Raw genomic sequence first — 23,891 nt, 5'->3', positions numbered from 1 at the left:
AGAAAACTAAAAAAATATATAGCTTAATTTTTCTTTTCTTGATCTGGAAGAATTTTTTTGGTGGCTAAAAAATAAAGCTAAAAACCATACAGAGAAGCCTTTATAGATTGAAATATTTTTTTAAAAATTACATTTCTATGATATCTTGAAAAAGATCATAAATAGAGGAGCTGGGTGTAGTAGCACATGCCTGTAATCCCAGTGGCTTGGGAGGCTGAGGCAGGAGGATTGTAAATTCAAAGCCAGCCTCAGCAATTTAGCGAGAACATGTCTCATTTTTTTTTTTTTTTTTTTGTACCAGGGAGTGAATTCAGGGGCATTCACTGAGCCACATCCCCAGTCCTTTTATTTTATTTTATTTTTTTAATATTTATTTTTTAGTTTTTGGCGGACACTTCATCTTTCTTTGTATGTGGTGCTGAGGATCGAACCCGGGCCACAGGCATGCCAGGCAAGTGCGCTACCGCTTGAGCCACATCCCCAGCCCACATGTCTCAAAATTTAAAAAAAAAAAAATTGAAAAAGGGATAGGGATGAGTCTCAGTGGTTGAGTGCTTCTGGGTTCAATCACCAGTCCAAAACAAAACAAATGGCAAATGATATCTGCCATATATATGACAATAAGTTAATGTTTCTAATATGCAAAGTAAAGAAAGCACACACTCAGTATGTAGACACACAGACAATTCATCTGAGAGGAAAGAAAATGACCAATATAAATTAGAAAAATGTAACCTCATCACTATTCAAAAAACATAAATTAAAAAATAGAATTTTTTTTCCCTCCAATTTAACACTGTGGGTACCTAATGCTGGTGATAGACAGTGAAAAAGTACAGTCAGATGAGGAGCCTCAGTGATACTGCTTGCTGGGTATGATCCAGAATTCTATTAGGAATTTTTGAAAATTATCCAAAATATCAAGGTTTATGAATAATGGTACTCATAACAGTATTATTTATAATACAAAAATTATCACTTATAAAACTATGGTTGCTAGTTTAGTCAGCTTTACATCACTGTAACCAAAACACCTGATAAGAACAAATTAGAGGAAGAAAAGTGTTTGGGGGAATTACAGTTTCAGAGGTCTCTGTCCATAGATGTCCATTGCTCTGGGCCCAAGGTGAGGCACCATGTTGTGGCAGAAAGACCCAGGAGGGAAGCTCCTCAGTTTATGGTAAGGTCAGAAAGTGAGGGAGGGTGGGGGGGGCTGGGAGAGAGAGAGAGAGAGAGAGAGAGAGAGAGAGAGAGAGAGAGAGAGAGAAGGAGGAAGGAGCCACAGGAAGATGTGCCTTTGAGGATATACCTCCAGTGACCTACCTTCCCTAGTTATGCCCCACATGCCTATGATTACCACAGAGTCAGTCATTGACTGATTAGGTTATAGCTCTAATTATCTAATCATCTTACCTCTGAATAGTCCCGAATTAACAGAAGATTTTTGGGGGACACCTCATATGGAAACCATAACACCTGCATAATTATCAAAATACAGTAATTCCTTTGGATCTATGGGTTCCACATCCATAGGTTCAATCAACCACAGATCAAAAATATTAGGAAAAAAATTTCAGTCAGAACATGTAAAGACTAATTTTCTTGTCATTATTCTCTAATCAATGGCATTTACACTATATTTATCATAAGGAATCTAGAGATGATTTAAAGTATACAGGAGGATGCACACAGGTTATATGAAGCATTATACTACTTATTACATTATTTATGAAACTTTACACTACTTATTACGTTATTACACTATTTAACATAAAATATTAAATCATTTGTGGATTTGGTGTCTGACGGGTGGGAGGGGGTATTCTGGAAACAACTGCCACAGATACTGAGGGGCAAGTATATTGAACCCCTAACATCAGTTCATGGTCCATCTTGAGCCAGGAAGAACTTTCCACTAAGCCCCCTTCACAACCCTTTGATGTTTAGCCCTTTATCATCTCCACTCTACAGAACTTCAGAACAAATTGCCCATGTTCATACCCCACCTGTGAGTGGCAGAGACTGATTCCATCCTGATCTGCTGGAAACAAACAATCATGAGGGTGTTTTTAACAGAGTAGGGAAGAGTTTGTGATATGATGCCAAGTGACAAAGGAGAATCTACCATGACTCCAAGATTTTAAGAAGAATATGAAATTGTTGCAAAATACAGCATGCAGAGAAGGAAGGTGAAGAGAGGCCACAGGAGTGCTGCAGGTGTGAGGAGTGAAGGGACTGGAGGCCAGCTTTCAAGCCCTGGAGCACCACTTCCACTTTACCACGACCTCAGTTGGGAGATCCTGCAGGGAGGCCCTGGACCAAGCAGAGACCAACATCTGGTGTGGTTCTTGAAAGGGTAAGAGATCTGCTGGACTTGGTAGCTCTGTCAGCTAGAGCACTCTGTCCCCCATTTACCTACCCACTGAGGAAGTTAAAGTGCGGTGGCCTCTGATTTTGACAAACAGCTAATGGTACCAACCTTGAGAGAAGGGCCTGGGCTCAGATGAGCTTAAAATAAAAGGAGCCAGCTGGTTGTGGTGGCACACAAATTCCATCAGCTTGGGAGGCTGAGGCAGGAGGATTGAAAGTTCAAAGGCTGTCTCAGCAACTTAACAAGGCTCTAAGCAACTCAGAGAGAGACCCTGTCTCTAAATAAAATACAAAAATGGGGGCTGGGGATGTGGCTCAGTGATTAAACACCCCTGGGTTCAATTCCTGGTACCCCCCCCCCCCAAAAAAAGGAAGAAAGAAATCAAGGGAGGTGGGTGGGGGTGACTCTTACCACCTGGAGGGCTCTCAGAAATGGCAGGGGAAGTCTGGGGATTGGCATCAGCCTCTCCTGCAACTTCATAAACTCCACAACAGATGGCTTCATTATCAATGGGGAAACTAAAGCACAGAGAGACCAGGTCACTAGACTAGAAATTTGACTGCTTATAAGAGTGAATCTGACTCCTTGTCTGCTGTTGACCACAGAAAATAACAATATCAACAACAACTGAGGCTGGGTACCCACTCAGGGTGCTCCTCATAGCTTCGCAGGTAATTGTGTCCTCCCACACAGGACACTTCAGGCACCCAGCCCAATTGTCAGTGACACAGGAGGTCCCAAGCTTTTATCCTCAGGCAGGAGCAGTGGCTCTTGCCAAGAAAGCGTTTCAGGCAGCACTCTGTGTTTAGAGATTCTGTAAACATCTGCTGAATTGGAGGGAAATATCCTTAACTGTTTCAAAGCCAAAAGATAGAAGGAATACTGTTTTTCACTTCCCCTGAAATGAAATCTGTTAACTGGGACCTCCAAAAATTCAATCCTCAGGAACTTGAAGCCTAAACTTAGATTGTCCTTGGAAGGTCAAAGGATCCCTGTGGGGCAGGGTCAGCCAGCAGCTGCTCAAGATAAACTTTGCTTTTCTGCAGACTCAGGTCTTTCTCTCACACAATTAATGAGATCCTGTGGCACTTCCCCTGGGAGAGCAGAACAATAGCTGTGAAAGAGCAGGTGGCCTTGGCCAGGCTTGCCTTAGAAGCCCCTCACCAGAGATCAGGATTCATATCCCTGAACAGCCCTGGGCACCTTCTGACTTTGGCCTGTAAGGCCCTGTCCCACCTCAGCACTCTGGCCACTCCTGCCTCCTTCTGCTCCCCACCCCCTTAACTGATGCAGAGCCCTACCCCAGGGCTCTGGGGAGGGCTTCTGGGGATTGAACCCAGGACTTTATGCATGCTAGGTGAGCTACACCCCAGCCCAGAATGCACCCAAGCATTTTTAAGATCTTGCACCAGCACTTCCTTCTGTTCTACTGGAAACTTCTTTCTTCTGAGAGGCCTTTACTGATCTGTTTCTTAACCAGTTATTGGTTTATCGTCAGTTCCTTCAGCTTCTTGTGCTGTGTGCTCTGGCAGAGAAAGTGCCAGGCACATAGTAGTTGGTCAGCTCCTCAATGAGAGGAAGGAATGGTGGGTATGTCCTGGTGATTTGAACTGTGTCACTGGAGGCAATCCTTGATCTGGAGATAGGTTTAAAGAGAGCAACCCTGGATGCCATCTCTAGGCCTCTGCAGTGGCTCTGGTTTTACTGCAGGTCAGGACCATGACCAACATGTGGAGCCTGAGATTCTACACCAGAGAGACATGAGCTCACTAGGGCCATCTGGGGTGCCAGAATGGGGATGGTCCCAAAGTAGTGGAGAGAGGGACAATAGTAGATAGCCCAAAGGAGAGCCTTGGGCTGGTTGAAGTCTCAAGCTAGCTGGAGGAGCAGCAGGCAGCCTTCTTCCTGGAACTGATTCATGAAGATGACCACCCTATTGAGGATTAAGTGGAAGAAAATGCACTGTAGACAGGAGGGATCATGGATGCCAGACAGACCAGTTTGAGACTTAGAGGAAGGTGAGCCTGGTTGGAGCATGAAGCATGTGCTCAGAGCCACATGGAGCCTGGCAGCTAAGCTGGCAGGGATATACTCCCCTGCATACGATCCAGGAGAGGGGCCTGACAGGGTAGAACAGCTGGGCAAGGGTGAACCATGTGTGACCTGAAAAGGCTGCAGTAGTTGTCCCAAGAAGATGGTGGCATTGAAGGTGGTGGGAAGGCTAGCGAGGTCCCTGGATTGGGCCAAGGGAAAGCAGGACTGAGAGTATGGGCCCCTGTAGTGGTCAGGGAAGGGGACATCTAGGAGGACCTACAAAAAAGGGAGTAGTCCACAGGTCTGCAGAAGGAAGAAAGTACCAAGTTACAGAGTAGTTGGGAGGAGGTATCCCACTTTGCAGGGAAAAACTGGATGGAGACAAGTGAGGATGACAGATGTTGTGGTTTAGACATTAGGTGTCTCCCAAAAAGCTCTTGCATAAGACAATATAAGAAAGCTTAGGAGTGAAATGATTGGGTTATGAGAATCTTAACCTAATCAGTATTAATCCACTCTAGGGATTAACTGGATGGTAACTGTAGGCAGGTAAGGGCTAAAGGAGGTGCTTCTCTGGGGACATGCCTCTGGGATATATATTTTGTATTGGTTAAGCAGAGCTATTCCAGCTGCTTTCCACCACCACACCCTTCCACCATGATATTCTGCCTCACTTCAGCCCCAAGGAATGGAGTTGGTCATCTAAGGGCTAAGATTACTGAAACTGTGAGCCCTAAAATAAACTCTTCCTCTTCTAAAACTGTTCTCAGGTCTTTTGGTCACAGCAGTGAAAAAGCTGACTAAAACGACAGCTCCCACCCCCATTCCAAGGCCCAGAAAACTTGCCTTCAGTACTTCCCCAGATAGGATGAACCAGGCTCTGGTCTTATCTCTTTTACTCCATTCAGAGTCACCTTTTTTTTTAGGAGAACTTTTTAATATTTATTTATTTTTTTTTCCGGCAGACACAACATCTTTGTATGTGGTGCCGAGGCTCGAACCCGGGCCGCATGCACACCAGGCAAGCGCGATACCGCTTGAGCCAAATCCCCAGCCCTCAGAGCTACCTTAAGAGAAGGAATCTGGGCCCTGGGAGGGAGAGATCTATCAAAGCCCCCATGTCTGTGATTGGCATCAACAATATCATCCCTTCTCTGTGGAGGGCCTGAGCACTTTGGACCAGAGGAAAAAAAATGTATCCTGCAGTCTCAGTCCAGGGCTGACAGTCCAGACTTGGTTGAGAACAAAGGAGTCTTCAGGGAATGGGGAGGGACTGCTGGAAAGGGGCTGGTGCCCCCATGGGTTTGTGGGCTGTGGGGTCTGGTGCCCCCACCTGAGCCTCAGGGGGCTCAATGTGTCCACCCCAGTGGACCTTTCAAGAAATGGCTGGGCCATTGTGCAGAAGAATGCCCGGAAATCCCGCACCTCCCTCCTCCAGCGAGGATGGGGGCTCTTCCTCCTGGTCAGGAAACTCCAAGTTGGCTTCCGGAAGGTGGCCTGGGGGCTGGGGTGGCAGGGCATCACCGACACTAGTGGGAGGGCAGGACACAGGCCTTTTGTGTCCCTTTGTTTCTTCTGTTCAAGGACTGGGAGTAGGCTGCCCAGCATGGGGCCACTGCTGCCCGTGGGAGCACAGCCTATATGCTGGGTAACTGAGGAACACTGGAGACTTCCTGAAGTGCTGTTGCCTGAGCTGGGCCTCAAAGAATGGGGGATGGGCATCATCACGGGAAAAGGAACAGCCAGGCAAAAGTTGAGGGCTATGGAAGCTCCCCTCCCTCACAGGGGTAAAGTCGGGGTTGTTCAGGAAAGTCCCCTGCGCCGCCCACTTTGGGATAGAGCCTGAGGCTCCAGGGAGGCAGTAAATCATGAAGGTGGTTGTGTTGGGCAGGACTTTGAATTTGGGATCCTGGGACCGACCACTATAGCTCTGCCTCGGACTCAGAGATGCACTGGAGAATGAGAGTGCAGAAAACGCGCCTAGTTTGGACTACAGGGCAGACTCTGGAGGCAGACCTAGGTGTCTCACCTGAGAGAAGAGAAGGACCTGTGACACCGCCCTCCTCCTCCCGCACCAGGCCTCTTCGCGGTGGTGTTGGGATAGGAGGCTCCTGCAGACCTTGGTCGGGGATGAATGCAGTTGGTCCGGGTGGGAAGGACCATCAGAGTTCAAGATGTAAGCGTGGTACTGTACAGGCTGGAGGTTATATATCTCTTAAAGTGGCAGGTCTGGGACATGCAAGAGGTGGTTCGCTCCAGACCATCCCAGAATGCGCCCCACCGCGAGTAGGACAACAGCAGGGTTGGGGCTCTGAGGTAGGGGCTGGGCCAAAAGCGGCTGGGGCGCTGTCGGCTACCCTCAAGCGCAATTGTTCACTTAACTCCAGCTGGCGGGGCGGGCGGGGCGGGGGGGGGGGTGAGGGGGTGGGGATGGGGTTAAGGGAAGCCTGGGATTGGTTGCGGGCTGATGGCAGCGTATGGATTGGCTGCTGTGGTCTGTGAGTTTGGGTCCAGGAAGCAGAGTCCGCCCCCCGAGACTTCAAAAGGTGGGCCCCCAAGAGGCTCCAGCAGAGTTGAGGCAGTGCCGCAGGCCCGCAGGGTAAGCAGACTGCTGGTGGTGAGGTGGCTGAGTGGGCGCAAACGAACCAGGGTACCAGGGTGGGCGCAGGGCGCCGAGTCGCATCCCCAAAGCAGTGAGGCTCGCTCCGGGAGCCCCAGGGGCCAGAGCGCGCGCACCTCGTCTCCAGACATGGGGTCAGCAGCGTTAGAAATTTTGGGTCTGGTGCTGTGCCTAGTGGGCTGGGTAGGCCTGATCCTGGCATGCGGACTGCCCATGTGGCAGGTGACCGCCTTCCTGGACCACAACATTGTGACAGCGCAGACCACATGGAAGGGGCTGTGGATGTCATGCGTGGTGCAGAGCACAGGGCACATGCAGTGCAAGGTGTATGAGTCTGTGCTGGCACTGAGCACCGAGGTGCAGGCGGCGAGGGCGCTCACCGTCAGCGCGGTGCTACTGGCGCTGGTTGCGCTCTTCGTAAGCCTGGCGGGCGCACAGTGCACTACCTGTGTGGCCCCAGGCCCAGCTAAAGCCCGCGTGGCTCTCACAGGCGGCGTGCTTTATGCGCTGTGCGGGCTGCTGGCACTTGTGCCACTCTGCTGGTTCGCCAACATCGTAGTCCGTGAGTTCTACGACCCGGCGGTGCCAGTGTCACAGAAGCATGAGCTGGGTGCAGCCTTGTACATCGGGTGGGCGGCCTCTGCTTTGCTCATGTGCGGTGGCGGCCTGGTGTGCTGCGGAGCCTGGGTCTGCGCTGGCCGCCCGGACCTCAGCTTTCCAGTCAAGTATTCTGCGCCTCGGCGGCCGACGGCCAGCGGTGACTACGACAAGAAGAACTACGTCTGAAGGCGCAAGGTACAGCGGTGTCCCTCCCAGCAGCCAAGTGAGCGAACGGAAGGACCAGACCGAAGCGCAGCGCACAGACGGCAGCCGCAGGGTTGAGCCGCGCACAGATCGTGGAACATCGGCTCTGCGTACTGACAGGACCTGCCAGGGTCTGAACCCCGTTCTCTGTGACCTCCACCAACCAAGCTCTGGCCCTCGCCCTGTACTAAACAGACGACGCGTACTTGTGAGGACTTTATAGTTTTCTGTTCCACGCGCTGAGATGACTATGACATGGGTAGGACTCTTGGATTCCTTTGGCAGAGTGGGCACTGCAGATGCCAATTCCTTCCCGACCCTGGGTGGGTGGGTGGGGTCTTGCATGCTGCCTTAGTTCCCTGCAGCTCTGACTGAATTCGTTAGAGCAGAGCCCACAGTCCCAAATCTGGGCTGCTGAAGGGATGTGTAAAAAACAGCCTTTTTTTTTCTCGGCGCGTGGGCTCAAGGGACCGAGGGACTTGGCTTGGACCTCCCTGTCTCACACCCATCATTCTCCCCACCACAGGCGAGGCTTGTAGGCACCAGAACATGAGCTGGGGCACTGCCCTCTTTGTAGCTGGGGTGGGGGTCGGGAGGTTAAGAATTTGCTTAGTAAATGTTTTTAACACTCCGGCCTGCGTACTGTCCTGTTTAGTTATCCCTGTGCCCAGCACCTCCATTCACCCACCCATCCGCAGACTCATCTCTGAAGTCTCCTATGAGGACCTCTCAGGGCTGCTCCCTAGGGCTCCATGACCTTTTCCCTAGTCCTTCCTGCCACCTCATCATCCTCCCACCAGGTAGGAGACAAACAACCTAGATCACCACAACCTAGGAAGATAGGAAGAGCCCCAGGCTGTCATGAGGTCACCGCTGGAAGGGATGGAGGCAGACCCTAGTAGAGGATCAGGCTGAAATACCCAGCAAAAGACTGGGAAGTGGGGACTTGAAATGTGGGAAGTACCGAGGGTGGGCAGCCTGGTTGCTTCCCCCAGAAAAGACACAATCCCCCTATGAACCAAAAATGAGGTTTTCCACCTGCCCTTCCATGGCTTGCCTAGCTCTGAGTAACATCAAGCAGCCAGACATCTGCACAAAGCCAATCAGGCCCTTTCCAACAGCAGGGTGGGAAGGAGTGAATCCAGGATGTGTTCGGTCTAGCAAGGTTTGCTGGAGGGACAACAGTGTTGCCATGGGGAGAAGAGGCCTGTTGCCCAGACTACCTCGGCTCTGCTCCAGCCCCTTGTCCTGGCTCCTCTGCCAGTCACAGCATGGCTCTGTGTAGGGTCTCTGCCTACCCTGCTGCCTGGCAGCCAGCCCAGTCTGATACAGACTGTGTGGCTCTTCCAACTTTTTGTGTTGGTGGGAGCTGTTCCAGAAGGGCAGGGCAGAGCCATCTATTCTAGTTGGAGAAATCATAGTTTCTAACCCTGTTTTAGGCACTTTGAATTTGTGCACTTTTACTTTCTACCAAAAGACCAGGAGATGAACAGAGCAGTGGGGGAGGGGAGAGCAAGGTGCTTCAGGCCCAGCCAGCAGGAAGGCTTGGCATCTGCCCCCAACCTAGCCTCTAGAGCTCTGCCCAGAAATGCTTGGGTCATGTCCAATAATAGTGAGGAGCCTCCCAAGCCTGGCCAGGTTCCCCATCCTAGGGAGGAGAAAGAGCCCTAAGGATGTGGGCTCAGAAGTGCTCAGAGTAAATTCCAGTAAGTCACAGGGGAGCCAGCAGGTGGAAATTCTGGGGAGGTTGAACTTTCTGATGGCCTAAGTCCTCATCAATGGAAGCTACAGTGAGGGCCCCACTACCCAGAGGTCCTCAGCAGGGCCTGGGTAGCAGGGACCAGAAACAGACCTTGAGTTTATAAGTATATGATACTAGAGCCATGACCCTGGGTGGTGCCAAAGCAAAGGTTCTTACATGATTACACCTGGTAGCTGATGCCTGGTAGTGTGGGAGTCCAAGAAGGTGTTCAGCCCAGAGCTGAGCCCTGAGGCTATCCTGAGGTGGCTCATCCCACACAAACCCTTTTCCAGAGTACAGAATATGGAAGGACAGCTGTACAACCTCTAAGCTTTTCCAAATGGCTAGGGTGAGCAGCTTGAGGGCCTGGGGAGACAGGCCTGCCTGATCCAAGCCAGGAAAGGCCTGGGTAAACTCCAACTCATGATCAATGGTACCACTAGAAGTCAGAGGAAAGGAGCTAGCCTCCAATCCAGTTAACCCCACTGTGCCCACTGCCCTTTTCAAAGGCACCCCACCTACCTGTGTCCTCATTGCCAAACCACTCTTTGCAGGATTTTCCTCACTGATGTACAATCTGCCTAAGGACTGTCAAATGCTAAATACCCCACCCCCAGCAGCCCAAATGCCTCACGATGAATATTTCCCACCAGCCTGCCTGTTTCCCCAGCACCCATGTCCCTGGCAGTGGCCACAGATTTGTGTTAACAACTCTCTTCAATAGGAAGGGAAGGAACCACCCTCTCCTCTGGTGCTCAGGAGACATCTGGGAAGGGTGGAAGAACTAACCCCAGGACTTCCCTAACTAGGAAGTCCTTGCTGCCCTGAAAGTTGTGGAAGATGCTGAATTCCCATTCAGTTTGGAACTTCTGTGTCCAGGATGTGGCTGATGCCTACAGCTGGGCCTTGGGGATATAGTCTCTACTTGTGACATGCTCAACCAGTCAGGTCCTTCCTGGCCTGAAGCCTTCCCCTTGCTATTTTCCTTTTCTGCAGAATGGTATGCCCACTGCTTGTCAGCAGAGATCAGGACACCTGGACAGATACTGAATGATGAGGCAAGGGCCAGTGTGTGTATTAGAGCGTGGTCAAGAGGGCAGACTTGTTGGAATAACTTTTAGTTTGCAGCTACCAGCTATGAGCAACTCAGAGTGCTAGGAAAACCTACGCTCATACAGGCCTGATAAGAACACCTTCAGGATGGGGCGCTCTGCTCTAGCAAGCCATCAGTGAAACTACATCCTCTGTGCTTGAGGTCAGCATTGCAAAGCTACCAGGCCAGGAAACCTAGAGTCAGATGCTTCAGGGCATGAAACCCCTGACTCATAACGGCCCCTCCCCTAGGGACAAAGATCCTTCCAGACTGCTTTCCATCACATAGCAATATTTAGAGCTTCATCATAGTGCAGTTACATTAGACATAAGATGATTGGTTTCTAGATGTTGTATAACATCTAGAAACCAATGCTTGCTTATGTATGACTGGAAGATGCATTCTATATCAATTGTAATCACTTCCACATTAAGTGAGCTGCTGGACATCAGCTGAGGTTGCCACCTGCCTGCTCTCTCACCAGCTTACCAGCTCCTGGTGTCTGTGTATTGACTCCATGTCTCTACCTGCCCGCGACTGAGGTAGCTGAGTGACCAACTCAACCACACCAGTGGACTGACAAAACCCACACAGACTTACAATGTTGACAAGGCCAGCCAGACAGAAGGAAGTGGTAGACAGGTAGAACCAGGTCCCATTTGATCTTGCTGGACAGTGGTTGGTACAGGTATCATGAGGAGATCCAAGACTCTGGTGCTGTAGGGCCCAGCTTCCTACTACTATTGAGAGGTCTAGAGGATAGGGTCCTTAGGGTGTGGAGGAGCGGGAGGCACATCTCTGTGCTTCCTGGCATGGAGGATGCTGGGGACAAAGGACCAAGCCTCCCATGGACCCAAGGAAGGAAGGTTCAGGGCACACCCAAGTGCTGGCCCCAAGAGCAGAGCATTAATGGGGAACAGAACTTAAAATAAGTACTTTATTCCATTAAAAGCCACCATCCCTGCATCTCAAACTATACCCATAACTTAAAATCTAAATAAAAGTCAATTAAATATAAATAAGGAGAAGGAGGTCTTTTCTGAAGAAATCAAATTCTGGAAAAGAAAAGGAAAAAAAGGTTTCAAACAAGTCTGATGTATCAAATGTAACAAACCTCCCAGGCCTTCCCTCTGGCTTGCTGGAATGCTGCTTTTGAGCTGCCTCAACCCCCAGGGGTAAGGAGCAGGTATCCCCAGGATAGAAGGCCACCCCAGATCCACCAAGGTACCATCATTCTCTGCTGGGATTTGAGCTGTCCACATGAGAGCCCCTAATGCGCTCGGGGGCCCCCAGCACTTTCTTTCTTGGAAGACCCCACTTAGCTGTTTATCTTTCTAGGGTGGCCCCATGGCACCTTACTGAGGCTTCTCTCCTTACTTTGCCTGGCCAGTTCCCCATCCCTTACCCCCTTTATCCCTCAGCATGCAGCATTTTCCCACCTCCCATTAGGCACCTTACCCCTGCCTGGCCAGCAGGATGCACACAGCAGGATTGATATCAGATTGGAAGGAAGAGGTCTGCTTCCAATGCAGGTCCACTACCTGAGAGCTCCCACATGTAACCTTACACCTCTGCTCCCAACTAAAGAGCCGGGTACTCATGCTCCCAACTCACTGTCTAAGGGTATCAGCCAAATACACTCAGGCTCAAGGTCATTGCTGATAGATAACACAGACCTCACTGAGAACCCAGAACCTTTCCCCCAATATGGTCCTGTACATTTAAGCCCCTCGGAGGGATGGACTACAGGGTCCCCGAGACCCCCTATACTATTATGGTCTCTGTCCCCTGTGTTTTTCAGCTCACCATGGATAGGGGGAGCAGAGAGGACTACTTGTCTCAGGAGACCCTCTACATCAGAGCCTTGGCAGGGTCATCTGCCACAGCAATAGACTCCAGCCTAGGGCTAGCAAGAGTATTCACTGTAGAAGCTCTGGGATGACAAATGGTCACAGAGAAAAGGTTGCCTATCCCCACTTCCCAAAAGGCCCTTCAAGAAAGAGGTGGTATGTGGGATAGTAGGGAGAACCTGGCTGGGGAGGTATCTTGGGTCAAAGTGGCTTGTTGGTGGCTCACAATGAGCCTCTTAGGACAGCCATTCATTGGTGAAGGCTCATGACATTTTGTAATTTGCAGCTGAGCAGCTGCCAACAACTTTGCTTTTTCAAACATCGAGTACACCAAAGCCCAGATAGTTGGCTCTTTAGACTCCAGCCCAGAGCCTGACATGAAGGCTGTGGGAGCAGGAGGCTCTAGGTGGCCTCTGAGGGCAGACCCAGAGAGTTTGTGTGTCCCAAGTGTCCCACATGCAATGCCCAATCCCATTAACAGGATTTAATGAAATTAGGTTCCTAAAAAATGCCCCATTGTGGCCCTGCTGGCGGCCTAAGGACAGGCATTCTTGGGAAAAATATATTGGTCCCAAATCTTCTCAAAAACCCATCTGAAACCCAAGTAAAAGACTCCATTGAGGAAGGACAAAGCTGGGACTCAGGATAGGGCTGTGATAAGGCAGGAAGCCAGGTCATCCTGAGGACCCCAATCTTCCCCCCAGCTCACCTCAGGACAGAAGGGAGACAAGGGCATCCAGGAACTTGCTCCGATCCTCAGCCTTCAGCTCAATTACTAAGTAATGAAAGAAAAACATCTTGTGAGAAGGGAGGAGTGAGAAAAACAAGGCAAGAAACGTGAACTCCCTCTTCCTGACACTCTTAGACCTAAGCAGCCTTCTACTACATTCCAAACTGTATAGGCTCTTCCATGGCCTGTAATATTCTAGACTATTTGATTCCATTTCTCCATCTCACTGTATTTGATCCTTAGACCTGCTGGCTGCACTAGGGAAAGGCCAGAGCCATGGCCCGTGGGGAAGATCCTCTGGGCAGCTAGGTATCAGCAATGACAGGCTATAGAGGAGACATAGTAATACAGACCTGAAAAGGGATGGGCCTTTCCACCCCATCCAGCACAGGTGCCTTCCCCCAGAGTGGGTTGTGGGAGACCTAAGCCTCCTGCTCTACTCTGCCTATGCCTCAGATTTAGTGTCCTCTTCTGTAAGAAGGGGATACAATACAAACTGCCTGAATCTTGAAGGTCCATCAGATTCAGCCAAACACATGGATCCTGATCAAAGAGCAACACTGAGCTCTGGAACAGGGCTGGTCTGGTTTTGGGAGCAGTTCATGCTGTAGGCCACTACCCCAGGAGTCCCATGCCTAGCCCACGAAAGCAGGTACTAGCTACACTTCATTCCCCATACCCCTCTCCAGCTGTCCAAACCTCAGGGGAAACCAAGCAGCTTTCAATCCCAAATCTTCCCTATAAAAAGGAGGTAGGATATTTTGCAAGCCACCTGGAGACAACCTTTCCCACAACACATGCTACATAGAATAGACTGAAACTACACAGCACCACAGCCATGACGGTTATGGCATAAGGAAGCAGGTTCTGAGGCTGTTCAGGGAATTTGAATACAGACTGGGTTTCCTGGGACAGTGACTTGTAAGGACACGGGGTGGTGGTATAAGAAAAAGGACTTTTCTAGGATATAAAGAAGTACTAAGGAGTATTTTGGGCTCCTCCAAACTCCTATGGTGAAATCTAAAACCCAGCATATCTCAGAATATCACTAGATTTGAAGACAGGGCATTCAAAGAGGTAACAGGCCCTGCTGTTCCTTGCCCACACTGTGGAAGATGATCCTGATTTGGTGGGAAAATGATCTTCAGGGCAGGAATGTAAGTCTAAAGCTGGGCTCCCAACTCCCTAGAGCAACTGGGAGCTGCTTTGCCTGGGGCTAGTTTCAAGAGGAGAGGAAGGCTGTTGGCCAGGCACTTTTGGCAATGTCAATGTGCCTCTTTCCAGGGACAGATGGAAGTGTGGCCAAAAGGCAGAGACACTCACCCGAGAGGTCAAAATGGTTGTGCAGTGTCCGGGAGCTGGTGCTTTCTGCTGCTTTCTCAAAGGCCCGTCCAAAAAAGCTGTGGGGAAAAAAAGGCCTCTTGCAATGGGACCCTTTCCATCTATGCCCACTGTGACTGATGTAGGAAGATAAATGTCACTTGATTCAGTGAGGCTGATGGGCCAACATGACAAGACCTCCAAGGCTCCCCAACTCTACCAACCCAAGACAAGAGGAAGCCACTCACTTTTTTCGGTCAGAACCGTCGGTCTCTGGGGGGATGCCTACTACCGTCACTGTGCCCTGCTCTGTGCTCAGAGGGGCAGCCATCACCAAGGGCAAAAGCTTGCAGCGTCGATTCTTTGTCTGTAGAGACAAGGACATCCTCAGTCAAGTTTTATCTCTAATTCTGACATAGTCATTCCATTCAGAGGTTTGGTTTCAGAGCCAGCTCCAGCCTTATAGTTCTGCCCTGAAGATTACTTTCCCACCAAGATAGGGTCATCTTCACAATGTGGGCAAGGCATAGTGGGCCCAAGGGTGCCACTGATACCACAGAGCAGAGTATATCATTCAGGGTTCAGGAGTACCAACAGTGTCAGACTACTCCTCAGAAACTATAGGGACTCTCCTGTCACCAGAGGACATGCCAGAGTCCCCACCTGATGTTTTGGCTCCAGCCTCCTGTTATCCACCATCCCAATCCCACGTGCCCTGCTTGTTCCTTACAGGGGCTTTGCCCTTGCTATATGCCCCATCACTTCCTTCAGGTCCTGCTGCACCTGTTGCCTTCTCTAGGATTGTCCCTTTGTCCAACAGTCCCACTTCATCCTGCTCCTTCCTTTCTGAAGCATGTGCCTCTACCTGAAACTGCTCAGAGGGGCAGCCATCACCAGGGGCAAAAGCCATCACCAGGGGCAAAAACATCCTCACTCCTCTTGTGTCCCCTTGCTACACTAGCATTCCCCCAGAACAGAGACTCTGAGTGTCATCTCAGTGCCATTTCCACAGCAACCCTATCTTTCAACCAAGGTAACCGACTGCCCTGGTTTGTGCAGGATCAAGGGGAGTCTCAGGATGTGAATGGGGACAGTTGGCCACTCTATGAAAATAGGGCCTAATGGTTATTCAATCAATGTCTGATAACTGAATGAATCCTGTAAAGTACATATTTGTTCACTGTTTTACAGATGAGGAAACAGAGGCTCAGAGATCATAATTATTCATTTCACATCACACAACTGACAAATGAAGGAGACTGAGATCTGAATCAAGCCTAGAGGATTTCAAAGCTCATTTTTTACTTTTAGTTCACCTTTTGAAATATAGTCATTTCAGTCAGGGGATTGGTTTCAGAGCCCTCCATGGATACCAAAACCCAAGGATCTCAAGTCTCTTATATAAAATGGTTCAGTATTTGCTTAGAATCTATGCATGTCTTCTTATGTATTTAAATATCTCTACAGACTGCTTATAAAACAATGCATATCACTTCACTTACATGGATCCAGCATAGTACTCAGTGAAGAATGAATTTTGATCTTTGAAATTCTGAAGTTTTTTCCCAAACAATAACAAAAAATTATACATACATACATTGCACATTCTGTTTGTTTTTCTGTAGTGGTAGGGGTCAAATCCAGGGCCTCATCTATGGCCTCAAATCATGGCCTCATCCATGGTTAGGCAAGTGCTCTACCACTGAACTACACCCCTTTCAAAATATTTTTGATCTAAGGTTGGTTGAATCCAAGGAGGCAGAACCCATCGATACTGAAGGCTAGCCAACATTCATATAATTATTCTGTAGGTTATTTTAGTGGCATGAGCGAATTTTAACTTCCTATTACACATTTTGTTTAGAATATCTCCCAGAGTAAACTCTCATCCTGAAGCAGAGTAAGACTTTGATTACTGAAATGTGTTGGGACCATCCTTTTTACAATTATGCCTGGGAAGAGCCTGATAGCCTGATGTTAGCTGTTTAAGGATCTCTGCCTAAATATCACCCAAGTTAGGCATGTGTTCCAAATCAAAGCAAAGTTAGGCCAAAAGAAGACAAATTCACATGCAGAAAGTTAGCCTAGAAGACAAACTTTCAATGGAAAGCAAATCTGTGTTATAGCCAATTCCATGATTTTCTGACCTGCCCCACTGCTCTGTGTGGGCTCCTCTATTCATCCACATGAACAATGAGTGATGAAATTAGAGCTTGTGGAAACTGGAAGGTTTTTAGAGGTCAGCGAAAAAAATATAGCTCAGAAAAAGGGACAAGTCCAGCTCCCACAGCTGCTGAACAGCCACAGGTAACCTTAGCCACCATCTAACACCTAGTGCAGAGTGCTTACCAAGCATCTGCATGCCTGTACCCATGGCCCCATGTGCCTAGATTCTTACCGAACACACAAAGGACTTGAGCAGGTGTTTGCTGAGCAGGCTCAGAGATGCTGGCTTGGAGAATAACATGACATCTGGAGTGCCCTGGGAGGGAGAGAGAGATAGTCACTGGAGGCCATCAGTAGGCATGGCCCAGTACCTATGCATTGAGGAAAGACTAACCTCCATAAGGGAGCAGTAGAGGAAAGGCCCCTGAGAGATGACAAGATTGGTGCAGAGACAGCTGGCGATGGTCTGCTGAGTGGCTCTTAGCTGCTTCTTGGCAAGTTCCAAGCCAAGATACAATTTGTCCAAGTTACTCCTGAAATAGGGCAAACACTGCTTTGGGTATTGCCTATTGGTAAAATATCAAGTCACAAATAGACTGCTTGGATTCCTGGCTCAAGAAGGGCTTTATGGATAAAAGTTTGCCTTTTTTGCCCGCTGAGTTCCCCTTCACATAAAAGGAAGGAAAAAATGAATAAACTACTGTAATGGAAGTGAGAAAGGGTGATGCCATCAGAAGTTAGGAGACTGAAGATCATACAAAAGGTGGTCTGAGGAAGGTACCTGGAAGGCTTTGACAGAGGGGAGGCTTGGGCAAGGGCTAGAGGGGAAGACAGGAGACCCTTCTGCCCAATAGATGGATTTTTACTCTTCTTCCCAAAAAGGGAGAGTTTCCTTCTGAACAAGAAATGAACCCTCTATTTAGGGCCCTCAAGCAAAGCTGTGCCTGACAGAAGTCCCAAAGTGTGATACTTCCAATCCACCAAGGTAAAGTGATGCCTTCTGGCCAGAAAGCTGGAGGCCAGGTACTCAGAGGTCAGCCAAGATTCCACAATACCCTTCCTGAATATAAAGTACATCAAACCACTTGAGAATCTAAGTCTGGCACATGAAAGAAAGACAATGTCCAATGCCCTATCTAAGAATTCTATACCAACTACCCTCATGAACCGTCTTACCATATGCATTTCATAACTGCTCTTAACAGCTTTTTAAAATAGGTACATATTCAGCTATTCTGGCCCCAGAGGGCTAAAATGAAAAATCTGAGCCTGGTGCTTGAAAGAATGACAATTTTCAATGTCATTCTCAATGTGGAATATTCCAGGCCACCTTAGGAAGACCCTGTCTCAAAATGAAAACTTAAAAATGTACAAAAATAAGTTGTATTTCTACATAATAACAATAAGTAAACTAAAAATGAAGAAAAAGAAGTCCAAATATTTAGGAATAAGTTTAATTTTAAACATATAAAGTTCATACTCTGCTATCATGGCAATAATCACAAAATTGATCTACAGATTAAATATTCTTTCCAAGAATTGGCAAGGTTGTCCAAATATTTATATGGAAATTCAAGTTACCAATCCAGTCAACACAATCTCAAAAAAGGGAAAATTGGTACACTCACATTTTCCAGTTTCAAACTCTGCCACAAAGCTACAGTAATCAAATCAAAATGTGATACTTTTTAGGATAGACATGGATGTTGGAAGCAAACTAAGAATCTAGAAATAATTCCTCACATTTATGGCGAACTAGTTGATTTTCCACACAGATGTTAAAATAATTCAAAGGGAGAACAAATCATTTTTTTCAACAAACAGTGCTGGGACAAGAGGATGCCCATATGCAAAGGAATTAAGTTAGATCTCTTCATTACACCAAACACAAAACATAACCTCAAATAAATCAGACATCTAATGTAAGAGCTAAAACCACAAAATTTTTAAAACAGTGTGAAATCTTTGTATTCTTCTATTAGGCAATAGTTTCTTAGTTATGCCACCAAAAGCATAAGAAACAAAGGGAAAAAACAGATAATCTAGACATCATCAAAATTTAAAACCTGTGATTCAAAGGACACTATTAAAGTGAAAAGTTAACCCACAGGATAAGAAAAATATTTGCAAATTATATACCTGCTAAAGGACTTGTATTTAGTACAGGTAAAATAACTTTCATAATTCAATAATAAAAAGACAAATATCTAATTTAAAAATAGGTAAAGTACTCTAACAAACAAATCTCCAAACATGATAGACCAACATGAAAAGATGTTCAACATTATTATCGATAAAGGAAATGCAAATAAAAATCAAGTAAGATACTTCTTCATGCTCACTAGGATGGCTATAATCCAAACCACAGACAATAACAAGTTGGGGAACATATGGAGAAATCAGAACCCTCATATACTGCTGCTGGGAATTTAAAAGGGTAGAGAGAGCCACTGGGGAAATTTCTCAAGAGGTTAAACCTAGAATAACCATGTAATTTAGCAATTCCATCCTTAGACATGTAACTAGGAGAAATGAAAACATGACTACACAAAAACTGGTGGAAACAAACCATATGTCTATCAACTAATGAACTGGTAAACGATATCCATTCATTGAAATATTATCTACAATTAAAGGCATGAATTACCAATATAAGCTATACCATGGATGAACCCTGAAAGAAGTCAGAGACAAAGGATTATGCATTGTATAATTCCATTTATACAAAATGACCAGAATAACAAATCTATGAAAGTGATTGCTTATGCCTGGGAGGGATGGGAGATTTGGGAGGTGAGAGCTAAGTGCTGTGACATTTCTTTTGGGGACAATGAAAATAGGCTAACATTAGACAGTGGTTATGGATGTACTTTATACTAAAAGTTGTCACATCATACACTTTATTATTATTATTTTTAGATACATCATATACTTTAAATGGGTGAATTGTTTGGTACATGAATTATATCTCAATAATACTATGTTTAAAAAAAGTATGTTAGTGAGAAGACCCAGGAAATCCCAGAAAGCAGGACCCCCTATTTTTTACCATTGCACAAAATCAGCTCTCTGAAGTTAGAAAAGCTATCTGAATCATGCCTCTTCCTAAAAAGTTAGGGGAATGAAATTTGCAAATAGAGATCAAAACCCTCAAAGTCAATATAAGAGAAAATAAATAAATAAATAAATAAAAAAAAGAATAAGAGGCAGAATAACATCCCTCTCGACAGTGAAAGTATACTAGAAAGACATGCCTTAAAAACAGATCAAAACTGGCATGTTCTGTTTCATAGGATGCTAGAAGACATGGAAAACTAATAGAGGTCATCTCAGAAGTGAGGATTAGAAATAAAAGAATAACAAATGATAAGTGAAGACTTATTCAAGAAGAAACACAAAACGAATAAATACAGCAATGTCTTAATAGATAAAGAAGATGAAAAAAGTTAAATTCAAAAAGAAAAAAAGAAAAGGATTTATAAAGTGACAAAAAACTGTGTAGGCAGCATGATTGTGGCACCCCACTCATTGATTGTGATTCCAACTCACACTTGAAGTTTCTGCAGGACAAAGTCTTTTGCCCGTGGGATCCCTTGTAGGGGGACCTTATAGGCATCCCTGTACAGTTGGAACTTGAGGACTAACTGGAGACATCCCACAAGGCAACAGGAGCCTCTGATCACATCTACTACCTGGAGAGACTGTCCAGAGCCTGGATGAAGTGGTCCGTCCCTGAGCTGTCCTTTTCAGGGCTCTCCATCAGAGACATGGTGGCAAAGACCACATCACTGGCAAGGAACTTATGCTTGAACCCAAAATGGATGCTGAAAGTCTGCACACGCATGTCCTTCATCCTGTCAAGGGAGGAAGCAATGTGGCCGTCACCCACATGTGGTAGCCAAGCTCTCACAGCCAGACTAGCAGAAGACCTGATATCTCTCAAAAGTCCTTATTATTGTTCTTATCATGACCACTCTGCTCAGAGGATGAGGTGGGTCAGAATATCCAGACATGCCAGCCTTGCAGCACAGAGCAGGTGAGTACCTCATCCACAGCTGTTTGGCTACCTAGGGCAAAGCAATAAGTAGCTGTTGGGCCAATGGTACAGACAGGGTCATTTCTAATGCCCTAGCATATGTGCTGGGAGCTGGCTGGGGCTCGAGGACTCAGACACAAAGGTTTCAATGGTACTCAGGACCTGGTTTGGCAAAAAAAACTCACCTGGACATGGCTCTAGTGGCCTGTTTCCTATTTCTAGTGAAGAAGGATCTGGTTAATCTCACAGATCTGTACCACAGCCTCAGAATTTAAGGCTCCTAAACCTCATGGGCACTTTAAGAAGACATATATATATTTAATATTTATTTTTTAGTTTTCGGTGGACACAACATCTTTGTTTGTATGTGGTGCTGAGGATCGAACCCGGGCCACACGCATGCCAGGCGAGCGCCCACCGCTTGAGCCACACCCCCAGCCCCAGAAGATATATTTTTTAACCCAAAGAGAATTGAACACTTCAGGAATGGCCAGATTCAGATCATACTCATTTGTACATTCTTAGGGTTATTTTTGCATTATTTCAGAAGTATGGCTAAAGCAAAAGCCCTAGCTTTATTTTTGGTAGTAAAAAATTCTGTTGCTGGGTGCAGTGGCGTACACTTGTAATCCCAGCAACTCGGGAGGCTAGAAGATGGCAAGTTCAAACCCAGCCTTAGCAACTTAGCAATGCCCCTGAGCAACTCAGCAAGACCCTGTCCCTAATGAAATATAAAAAAGGGCTGGGGATGTGGCTCAATGGTTAAGAGTCTCAGGGTTCAATCCCTGGTACCAAAAAAAACAAAAAAAACAAACAAAAAAAAAAAACAAAACACCAAAAAAAAACAAACAATAAGAATAGCAACAACAAAAAGAATTCTATTTTGTTTATCATAGGAAATATTTTCATGGAGTTAGACAGAACTCAGCAGTATTTATTTGAAATTAGTTCTAATTTGTGAAATTAAATGCTGATTCTATCTATCTTACTTGTTACAAACGGTCCTCTCTGTTTTTCCACAGAAGCCATAACTTTAAACAAGCTTAATCAAGGAAAAAAAATGTTTACCCAAATTTATTTGCAGACTCTTCAATCATTTCCCGCAAATTTTCCTTCAAGGAGATGTCCATGGACTGAAACTTCTGCTTCACCTGTTTTAGAGGAAGCCTGGAATGAACAAGCCCAAGGCATATGAATGAGACTGTTAACACCTCAACAGTATGGAAAGAAGACTGTAATGGGGTCATCATGCAAGTCATTGAGGGATGTCCTAGAACATGCTGAACATTCTGGGATCTAGAGGGGAAGAACTAATGGTGGAACATGCAACAGCTTCATTTTACAACATCTTCATGTTACATTTTGTGTGTAACAACAAAGCTGAGGGCTTTTTCCATGGGGAGGTAGGCAAGGTGGAGGGCAGCAGACCAAAGCAGTCACTTACCCCATGTCTGCAAGGAACTCCTGGAGTCGTTTTTGCCCATGCACAGACCACAGCTTGAACCTGGCTGCAGTGTAGCTGGTGTTGCACAGGCTGTCATGGAGAGACCAGTGCTGGTAAAGCATCAGGCGGAGGCTGAGTCTGAAGTCAAGGAATATAGGTGGTACCCACTGCCTGCTACTCACCTGAAGATGCACAATAACTCACAACCTTGTCAGTGTATGGCCCTTCTCACAATTCTCAGCAGAGGTCTGCTCTGCTCATGGGGCCCTCCCTTGATAAGCTTGCATTCATAACCAGGTATGGGGCTGCCTGGATAAGAGTAACCTGGAGCTATTTGACCTATACAAGGACTATGTGAAGCACACTATTATCCTACTTTGATAGATGGAGAAACTGAGGTGCAGGGATTCTGAATGCCCTATATTGTGGTCATGAAGAACAGTGTTGGCAACATAGGACATGGAAGAATGCCTGCCATCCTGTTCTGCCCTTGCCTGCTCCACCTAGCTCAGCCTACTCACCATCTATCCTTTCTAAGAGCACTCCATCAGGACACAACCAAGAAGCCTCCACCCTCAACCCTCTTTTTGAATTCACCCTTCACCATTTATGGTCCCCTGAGCATGGTTGTGACTATGGATGGTCCTCATCACAGGCTTCTCCTCCCCAGGACTCATGCTGGCACTGCCTGCTTTCCATGGTCATGCTGGCACCCTGCCACCACTTCTCTGGATTCTTGGAGTATCCTGTCTTCACTGCCATTCCCTTCCTCCCAACTCTGGGATCCCAAGAGTTGCTGTTCTCTACCTCAACTCTCCGTGGCTTCCCACACAACCCACACAGTTCTGTGGCTACCAAATATGCCATAAGGGAAGTAGGATCTGGGATCTAGAGGGGAAGAACTAATGGTGGAACATGCAACAGCTTCATTTTACAACCAAGTGAGTAATAACAAAGGGAAGTAGGCAGGGGCCCCACCCAGTGACTAAGCAAACAGCACCTGCTGAGTAAAACACTGGAGATAGTGATGCTACCTGAAGCCTGAAGGCCTGGGCTACAAGGATACTCATATTCAAAGGAGATCCGTGTACAGTCCACAGAGAGGGTGTTCTCCTCATCTTCATTTCGGTGGTTGTGCCGGGACACATGGCGCTGCAGGATGCCAACATCTGTCACGTACTTCATTCTGTAAAGACAGCACCACAGGCTGGATCATCTTCTTATTGCCCACCATGCAGGCCATCCCTGTATAACGACTGAGGAAGTATGGCCACCTACTACATAGATACCAAGTAGCCAGGGTAGAGCAGAATGGGCTGGGCAGGGTGGAGTAGCTGGGTGGTATGTGACATGACTTGGGGGTGGGTACTGCAGAGACCTGGCCAGGCTGCTAGCCCACATAATTAAGTAGACAGATTCCATAAGTGACAGCAAATACAGACCAACACAGGAAGCGCTACCAAGTGCACCAGGGTGGGCAGCTCCCATTCCAGGTCCCAGAGGGCCACCAAACAGGATGGTGACAGCAGGCCTCACCTCAGGTGAGGACAGGAACCTGCCACTGCCTGAGCCACTGTTTCTAGAGCCTACCTTATACATGTACATACCCTATACTACTCTTCATAGAAGGGGGACTGTGGCTCAGAGAGGTGGTAGGTTGTGGTAAGGCAGCAGTCCAAGCA

General features: G+C 47.1%; 2 protein-coding genes and 1 pseudogene across 2 annotated transcripts in view; 1 reads left to right on the top strand and 2 right to left on the bottom strand.

Annotated features, from left to right (window-relative positions):
• The window catches only part of LOC113191811 (major prion protein-like), a 37,596-nt pseudogene extending 31,028 nt beyond the window's left edge, over nt 1-6,568 (bottom strand).
• A 397-nt stretch (nt 6,569-6,965) lies between these two features.
• On the top strand, nt 6,966-8,460 carry Cldn5 (claudin 5). Its single transcript, XM_026401706.2, has one exon. The coding sequence runs from the start codon at nt 7,155-7,157 to the stop codon at nt 7,809-7,811; it is 657 nt and encodes a 218-aa protein (XP_026257491.1). The 5' UTR covers nt 6,966-7,154; the 3' UTR covers nt 7,812-8,460.
• A 3,181-nt stretch (nt 8,461-11,641) lies between these two features.
• The window catches only part of Cdc45 (cell division cycle 45), a 32,107-nt gene continuing 19,857 nt past the window's right edge, over nt 11,642-23,891 (bottom strand). The window contains exons 10-19 of the mRNA XM_026401707.2: nt 23,276-23,395; nt 22,210-22,341; nt 21,834-21,932; nt 20,422-20,583; nt 17,124-17,262; nt 16,962-17,045; nt 14,812-14,930; nt 14,567-14,643; nt 13,223-13,288; nt 11,642-11,718 (exon numbers count right to left, since the gene is read on the bottom strand). Coding sequence (XP_026257492.2) covers nt 13,224-13,288; nt 14,567-14,643; nt 14,812-14,930; nt 16,962-17,045; nt 17,124-17,262; nt 20,422-20,583; nt 21,834-21,932; nt 22,210-22,341; nt 23,276-23,395 — 997 coding nt within the window. The 3' untranslated portion in view covers nt 11,642-11,718; nt 13,223. The remainder of the gene's footprint in view (nt 11,719-13,222; nt 13,289-14,566; nt 14,644-14,811; nt 14,931-16,961; nt 17,046-17,123; nt 17,263-20,421; nt 20,584-21,833; nt 21,933-22,209; nt 22,342-23,275; nt 23,396-23,891) is intronic.

The sequence above is a fragment of the Urocitellus parryii genome, chromosome 3 (assembly GCF_045843805.1).
Source record: "Urocitellus parryii isolate mUroPar1 chromosome 3, mUroPar1.hap1, whole genome shotgun sequence".
In the NCBI taxonomy this organism is placed as follows: domain Eukaryota; kingdom Metazoa; phylum Chordata; class Mammalia; order Rodentia; family Sciuridae; genus Urocitellus; species Urocitellus parryii.
This window is presented reverse-complemented; position numbering and strand designations above follow the sequence as displayed.

Excerpts from the sequence above, each read along its gene's own strand:
- Cldn5 (XM_026401706.2), top strand. The coding sequence starts at position 7,155 with ATGGGGTCAGCAGCGTTAGAAATTTTGGGTCTGGTGCTGTGCCTAGTG.